This window comes from Octodon degus, unplaced genomic scaffold (genome assembly GCF_000260255.1).
Source record: "Octodon degus isolate 3935 unplaced genomic scaffold, OctDeg1.0 scaffold00056, whole genome shotgun sequence".
NCBI classification, from domain to species: Eukaryota; Metazoa; Chordata; class Mammalia; order Rodentia; family Octodontidae; genus Octodon; species Octodon degus.
Window position 1 is genome coordinate 10,718,657 of NW_004524632.1, and position 8,385 is coordinate 10,727,041.

At 61.6% G+C, this 8,385-nt stretch overlaps 1 protein-coding gene across 1 annotated transcript in view; it reads right to left on the bottom strand.

Annotated features, from left to right (window-relative positions):
- The window catches only part of Znf385c (zinc finger protein 385C), a 35,376-nt gene that overhangs the window by 18,486 nt on the left and 8,505 nt on the right, over positions 1 to 8,385 (bottom strand). The window contains exon 3 of the mRNA XM_023718136.1: positions 1,222 to 1,473. Within this exon, the coding sequence (XP_023573904.1) occupies positions 1,222 to 1,473 (252 nt within the window). The remainder of the gene's footprint in view (positions 1 to 1,221; positions 1,474 to 8,385) is intronic.

The following is an 8,385-nucleotide window of genomic DNA, read 5'->3' on the forward strand; positions in this document are numbered from 1 at the left end:
ACTGGTCTCAAACTCACAACGGTCCTCCTGCCTCAGCCTCCTGAGTGCTGGGATCACAGGCGTGGGCCACCACACCTGACCAGTCTGGGCAATTTAGCAAGACCAAGTCTCAACAAAAAAGGCCTCGGGATGTGGCTCATGGCAGAGGTCCTGCCCAGAGCATGGGAGGCTCTGAGTTCTACCGAAAAAGAGAAAAGTACTTCCACCAGGCAGGTAACCTTTGGAACAGAGGCAGAAGGTCTTGGGGCAGGAGGGGTTAACGAGCACCCCAGCCCCTGACACCAGGCCATGCCCCACGCCTGTGCCGGGAAAGGCCTACAACTGTTCAGGAGCCCAGCACCACCTCAGGACCGATGTGCAGACAGGGTGTGGCCAGCTCTCTGGGCTGACTTCCGGGGGACCCTTCAGACTCTGAGTCCCCGGCACAGCCTGCACCCCACGGCATCTTCGATCAGCCAGCTGCTCTACGGCTTTCACGAGTCTGTGCACGCATGCGCACACATGCCGCCGAATGCGCGGTGTGTGAATCTGGGTTTAGCCCCTTCTCCTCTCGCCTGTGCACCCAGCTCAGCACCTTCCTCCTGCCCAGCTGCCCTTGTAGCACTGCCCTGTCACCCACACCCTCACCACATCTTGTGTGGCCCGGCCCCAAAGTCAGACTCGATCTTGGGGCTCAGGGGCACTGCAGCTGATGGGTCTGGGACCCCAGCACGCTGTGTTCATGGAGGGGGACACGCCGGATGCACAGTGAGTGTGGTCCAGAGGTCCCACAGCTCGCAGGCAGACGTCTGAGCTCAGCGTGGCCCACAGCAAGCACCAAGCCGGGCTGCGAGGGCCCATCCTGGGAGCTGCTGCCCGGATCGGGCGCAGAGGCGCCCTGGGCTCCCTGCACTGTCGCTCTGGACGCTGGCTTTGCGCTCCTGTCAGCTGGCATCTCCTTCTTGGACACAGGTCACCAGTTTCCCCTAGAGCTCTGCCTGGAAGCCAGCTGCCCCTCCGTGCAGTCCCTGGCCAGGGGCCGGCAGCCAGGGATCAGAGACCTCCCTGTCCCTCCCAGGCACCTCACTCAGCCTTCAGCGTCCACAGCGGGACGGCGACCCAGAAGGGCCTTGTCAGAGGACTCTCCTGTGGGGGCTCAGGTCTACAAAGGCCCTGGAGCCAGGGTCTCCCACAGGTGGCTCTGACCCCGTGGGACTCATGGTGCCCTGGGCGCACACTGACCTGGCTCCGCGGGCCCTGGGCCCAGGCGCAGCTGTCGCAGCCGCCGCTGATGTGCGCGCCCCCCGCAGTGCACCTGAGCCTGCGCCGCCGAGTTGAGCTGGACGTTGCACACGGCGCACAGCGTGTAGGACGGCCGCTTCCGCTCCCGCTTGGCCTTTGGGGCCTCAGGGGGCTGCGGGTGGCACTCGGCCTCCCCGGATGCAGGACGCTCTCTCTCACCCAGGGGCCCCGGGCTCAGTGGCCGCTTCATACCTGTGCAGGGACAGAGGGAGAAGAGAGGACAGCTGAGTAGCTGCAGCCGTGGAGCACGAGGGGCCCCAGACTGCCCGAGGGTGGCCACCAGGAGCCCCATGTGCCATTTACATCTCAGCAAAGCTGGAGAGGGGCTGTGCACAGCGAGGCCAAAACACCCCGGCCCTATCCGGGCCCAAGGCAGAGCGCAGAGCGGATGCTGGCCTGGGCCAGGTGGGCCCCAGCAGCACAGCAGCCCTGGGATTGTGCCTTGGGACACAGCAGTCCTGTTCCCAGCTCTACAGCAGGCGTTGACAGCCTGGGACAGACGACATGGGGCTGACTGCAGTGCTGACTGCTGACCCAAGTCACTAGCCAGCAGTGGCTTCCCGGCCCCTGTGCCCAGCAGGGCGACACTCACAGGTGGTGACAGCCTGCAAGCTGTCCCCGCCCTGCCCCACATGGCTCCGGGTGCCCTGCTGCCGGCACAGTTGTGTTTTGCACGGGGCTGAGGCCCTGCGGGTTGGGCCAACCCCCAGGCCCCGCAGCTCTCCTGCATCATGGCCCTCTTGTTTGCTGAAGCCCTGACCCCAGAGCCCAGAATGCAGCTGTACTTGAAGACAGGGTCCTGAAAGAGGTAACTGCCTTGGAATCACCACGTGAGCGATCGCTAACATGGCGACGGGGGGAAGAGGAAATCCGTATACACACGGGGAGATGGAAAGGCAGGCCAAATGTTTAAATTTTTAAAATCTTTAACAATAAAAGATACAGTTAAAAAAAAAAAAAAGCTGGGGAGATGGCTCAATGGAAGAAGTGCTTCCCTGGCAAGCATAACGGCTTGAGTTCAATTCCCCCCAAAAAACTTTGCAAGGGCCTGGGTTCAATCCCCGGTTCCGAAAAAAAAAAAAAAAAAAAAGTCAGGTGTGGTGGTGCATGCCTGTAACTCCAGCACTCAGAAGGCTCAGGCAGGAGGATGGCTTCAAGTTCAAGGCCAGCCTGAACTGAATAGTGAAACCCAGACTCAAAAAACAAAAAACCCCCCAAAACAACATATTGTCGAGAATGACGTGATAAGTGCGCGCCCAGCAGAGGCGACGTGGAGGGTTCGGAGGCTCACGGTGAGGAGTGTTTCACTCTAGCACGCCCCGGGTTTAAGCGTTCACCTCACTGGGTGATCGCCCACTGTCAGCAAAACATTCACAGCAATTTCCATCAGATCAAAACACGACACCAGAAGTGGTGGCGCACACCTGTGACCCCAGCACTTGCGAGGCTGAGGCAGGAGGATTTCCACTGAGAATTTAAGTGGGCTACACACTGAGACTCTGTCTCAGAACAAGCTGCAGCAACAGATAAAAACACAAACACGACGTCATGCCCTCCTCTGCCTTGTGCGCTGGGTCTCGCTCTGTGCAGCTTCTACTCCTTCTCAAGGTCGCCATGCCAGTGGAAGGGAAGGGATTTGAACTGATTTTCGGACATGGAGGCAGCCAGGACAGGGTCCCTGAAGACCCTCAGGAAAGAGGACTCCAGAGCTGCTGCAGAAAGGGGCCAGGACAATGGGAAAAATAGGTTGAAGTGAGGGGAGAATTTTAAGGGGGAGTCATGCAAATGTGTACTATAATTCATTTTAAAAACGGTTTTCACACTCATCATATTTTTGCTTGGACCACACAGTTAGATGGGCATTTCCAGGGGCCCGGGCGCACGGTGCCTTGGACCAGCCCAGCAGCCTCAGATGCCCTTGGGGGATCACCCATCCTGTGCCAGGCATGGTGTCACCCCAGCTCTCAGCTGAGGCAGGAGGGTCCCTGCAAGCTCAAGGCTGGCCTGGGCGACACCACCGCAGGAGCTTGTCACACACACACACACACACACACACACACACACACACACACGGACGACCTAAGGCCCCACACTCTGGGAACAGGTGATGTGGAGGCTGCATTGGCTTAGGGCTGCCCCTAAGGCGGTTTCTGTACCATGGCATCTGCGTGGCCATGTGTACAGGACAGGGGGACGCTGAAAGCAGAGATGGAGGAGAGACAGGGTAATAGAAAGGGCTGACGGGGCGCCAGCGCCCCGCCGCGAGCGTGGCCATTCTGCGCTGCGGACCAGCAGATGGGGGGCACATCCCCAAGCCAGGCGCGCCGGCAGCGCGGGAGCCAGCCCTGTCCACGCGGGGGACCGGAGCGCCTGCTGCCCAACCCGGTGCGCCTCCGGCCCCGCCGCGGGTGTGGTCGGGCAGCAGTACCGCGGACAGACCCCAGGGGGCGCAGCGAGCGTGGAAGAGGAGGTGCTGCGCACTCCCCCGGCAGTGCGCCCCATTCCCCCAGGCTTGGGATGCAGGCTCAGCTCTCCCTCTTCTACCCGAGGGAGGCAAGGGAGGGCCCTACCGCCACCAGGAGAGTCCCCAGTGCTGGCGGGACGCACCGCACTCCCCACAGGCAGCCTCCTGTCTTGGGGAGTCTCCCTGCCGTCTTGGCAGGAAGCTGAGGCAGGATGGTGTTGGGGGTGGCCCAGGTTTCGGAGCCTGGAGGAGGCCTCAGAGGACTGAAACGCCAGCAAGGGGACTGGGACATTTTGACATCTCAGCGCAATTTATGACAGGCAAGCCGGGGATGTGTCCCAGGAGAGAAGAAAAGTATGCCAGGCACTGGGTAAACCTGTGACACCGCCTGGCTCACAGGCCGCCAGGAAGCCCCGCCAGCACTCTGGGCCTGCCTTGGCCCGTCCTGCCTGACTCAGCCTTCCCAGCTGTTCCAGGACAGCCTTGCCAGCTCGCTCTCTCTCTCTCTCTCTCTCTCTCTCTCTCTCTCTCTCACACACACACACACACACACACACACACACAGAGTCATACCGTTCTGGGAGTTGAACCTGGAGCCTTCACACTGAACAACATCCCCAGCCCATTTTTTTTTTTTTTTATTGAGACAGGGTCTTGGTAAGTCACCAAGTGCCCAGGCTGGGCTCACCCTGGGTCCTGCCTCAGCTTAACGTGCTATGGTGTGCTGCCAGGCTTGGCCCCACGCTGGGCGCTGGTGTCAGCCTGGCTCCCCTCCTGCCCAGAGCACAGCCCGCGAGGTCCCACAGCTGGCTGAGCACACCTGTCTGACACAGAGCCCGAGGGGAAGAAGGCATGCCGGAAGCAGAGAGGAGGGGTGTGCAGGCCCTGTGTGCAGGAGCTCAGGGCAGGGGACAGGTTGGGGCGCCCTCGGCTAGGACCAGTGTCCTGCATCCCCCACTTCTGCCCTATGGATGCTGAATTTCAGGGGAGCCCTGGCCACCATGGGATGCCAGGGTTCCCTGCCCACCTGTCCAAAAGGGGGGCATCAAGGGGGCTTTGGAGCCAGGCGGTGGGGAGAGAACCGTCCCGCAGGCCGGAGAGCGGGCAAGTCGGAATGTTCTCAGCAGCTTAGCAGCTGTGCCGTGCTCTCCCTGCGGCCACCCTGCTGGCTCCCGGGCCCAGTCCCTGCCTGCCTGGGCTTCTGCCCCCACCCCTTGTGTCTAGGGCCTTCACTCAGAGCTACTTTTCCACTCCTTCACTTATATTTTATTTTGAGACAGGATTTCACTAAGCCACTAAGTTGCCCAGGCTGGGCTTGAACTGCAGTCTTCCTGCCTCAGCCTCCCAGAGTGCTGGGATGACAGACATGCACCCCTGCATCCAACGTGGTGTTTTGTCCTCACAGGGAGGGGAGGCCTTGGAGCTGACTTAGTGTGGGAAGGCGGGCAGGGACCTCTGCAGCCTCCTTTTTCTCCCTCTGCTGCCGGGAGACCCAGCTGACCAGTGGTTCTCAGAGGGACCTCCACGCCATGCTGGGGCCCACCGCTGGCATCGCCACCAGTCCGCAGCCTGCCCTCTCCGCCCAGGCTCTGTAGGGTCCAAAGGACACCACCCTGAGCCCTGCTCCCTGCCCAGGCAGCACCTCAGCCTGTGCCTCCAAGCCAGCATGGACTGTTGGGGCCAGAACCCTTGCTGTGTGGGGTGCAGGCTGTGAGGGGCGGAAGCCCTTGGTGCCGGGAATGGGGGGCGCCCCACCTACTGGGCCGAGGAGCTGCGGAGGGAGGGAGGGGTACAGCAGCCCTTCTTGCACCAATGAAAGCACCCCACCTCCGAGCTCATCAGGCCCCCGATTTGCACCTGGGGAGGAAGACTGGGCCTAAAAGGGCAGTTAGAGACATCTCCAGGGGCGGCTCTGAAGCGGGGGATTGGAGGGATTTCTGGTTCCCCCAGAATGGCACCTACAGGGTGGACAGAGCAGCACTGGTGGCCTGAGTCCTGTTAGTGCCCCTGGGCAGGAGGGGGACAGGAGGCTGGCAAGAGCCAAAGCAAGGCACAGGCCTGGCTCACACCCAGGACGAGACGGGCACTGCCCATCCCACTTGGCAGGGAGTCCCATACCCCACACTGCCCCTGCCCCTCCCCAGCTCACCCCAATGATCCTGCCTGTCATTCGGCCTGGCTGCAGCTCCGAGGGCCTCAGCATCCTCACCTTGAAGGTGGACACTCACCTGTGCCCCCCATGCGGCGGGGCCTCTGTTTTCCGGGCACACGTGAGCATGGGCATGCCAGGGTGGGGCCCCTTGAGGGTCGCTGAGGGAACGAATGAGCCAGCCTCCTTGAGGCAGCCGGCTCCATGGAGCCAGGACTGCCACAGCGAGCGCTGACAGGAGGCTGTGGAGGGGACCCGAGGCACCGCCCCGCCGCCCGCCACGCACTCATCCTCCAGCCGGGCAGCACGGCCACGCCCAGCGTGTGTCAGTGCAGAGCTGCAGTTGCTCCGACTTGGAAGGGATCTTGGAGGTCACCCTGTCCCTTCTGGACAGCCCTGACGAGGCAGCCTCTGTGCTCCAGCACGCCCGTGACGGGGAGCTTGCTACCGCACGGGCCAGGCCACCATCCTCAGCCGGGCAGTCATCTGGGGCCGAACCTGCCTTCTGCTTCTATAGTTTTGCATGTCTGTCTTTCCAGACAGTGTCTCTGTGTACCCGGAAGGCTGGTCTTAAAAAACTGACAGTGATCCTCCTGCCTCAGCCTCCCGAGTGCTGGGATGACAGACGTGTGTCAGCTTCTCCTCTCCCTTACAGCACCGGGCCCCGCCTGCCAACACCCCCATGACCCATCTGTCCCCAGCCTGAAACAGACACCTTGATGCGTGAGTGCAGACCAGCCGTGCGCTGCTGCCCCTCTTGTCCCGCCCAGCGAGAACAGGAAATCCCTCAGCAGGACTGCAGGTGCCCGCTTGGGCTACCCACAAAGCCATGGAGTCGCCAGGATACCCAGAAATAACACAGCTTTGAGTGCCGACCCCACACACAGAACCTGAGCCTCCCCTGAGGTGACCCTGGACAGTGATGGTCACAGTCATGGTCATGGTGGGCAGGGAGGCTCTGCTCCAAATTGTCCCTGTCCTCTAGGCTGGGTATCCCCAGAGCCCTGCACAGTGTTCCAGTGACCCCAGGAACAGAGTTAAGGTGGCCCCAGCCTCTCACGAGGAAGCGGTTCAGGGCCCTCGTCCTCACTGCCACTGCTCAGAAAGGACAAATCCTCTAACTAAAGCCCGGAGTGCCCAGCCTGGCCACCCCGTCCTCACACAGGACCTCCACTTCCCCTCTCTGAGCCATTCCACCCAAAGCTTCGGTGGTAACCCCACCCACCCCACCCACGGCAGGGCGCAGGGCCACACTGGTATGTACAGGGCAGGTGCCTGCCTCTCTCTGAGCCTCAGTTTCCAGGTGTGCAGCAGGGTGACCATGAGCTCCGTGCAGCAGGCTTGGGTGACGACACAGGGGCCCTGAGTTAGGTGTCCCTGCTCCCCACTGTCACAAGGAGATGCTCAGACTCAGGCAGCCAGCACTAGCTCTGGGTCAGGCAGAGCCCTGGGCCCGGCAGGCAAACCGCACACTCCTTGGAGGGAAGGGGTCGTGGCTGTGTTCACCAGCAGTGCCTGGATGGGCTGGGCTGCATCAGCTGATCGCTGGGGTCCGGGTCCGAGGGTGGGGGTGAGCAAAGCCCCAGCCCAGGCCGCCTGGCTCCCTGCAGACTGCAGTGCCCACCCGCCCCCACCCTCTACCTCCTAAAATAGCCCAGCACCCCGCGGCCAGGACGGCTCCTGCTACAAATCCCCTGAAATCAAATCCCCACCCTGCCCCTAGCAGGACACAGGGTGGCACCCCCTCCCGCCACCCTGGGCTCCACAGGGACACGGGTGTCCTTCAGGGTGACCGGCCCTAAATCCCCACCTAATGAAGCAGGTGCTGGTAACATGGAATTCGACTCCATGCTAATTGATTTGCTTTGGGGTGGAGACAGGGGGGGTGTCAATATGGGGTGCCCAGCGTGGGGGGGCTGGGGCCTGGCTCTTCCCTCCAGATCTGGAAACATGGGTGGGCCCTGGGACGAGAAGGAGCCTCACACGGTGTCTGCTCCTCCTGGCATGCTGCAGGCTCTGCACAGCAGCCGATGCCTAGCGCCTGACTCCCTACTGCCCGCTCCCTACCTCCTGCTCCCACGGAAACCCCACACACACATGCAAAGACCCGTCACCACACCAGGAACCAGTCACTGTGACAGACAGCAGGGAGAACTTCCTCAAAAACGAGAAGGAAGACAAACAGGCCTGAACCTCTCCAGGGTCCCCTCTCCAACTGGGCAGGACGACCGGTCATTCCACCTGCTGGGGAGGCTGAGGCAGGAGGATTTCATGTTCCAGGCCACCCTGAGCAGTTTAGCAAAACTCTAAATTTAAAAATAGGGCTGGGTCCTCTCCCTGGGTTCAGTCCCTGCACACACACACACACACACACACACACACACACACACCCTCCTGCTCAGAGCCGTATCCAGCTTGTTTGTGATTTCCATTTGGCACAGTAGAAATCAGTCCTCCTCTGCCCTAGCGGAGCAGGAGCACGGGTGGGGGC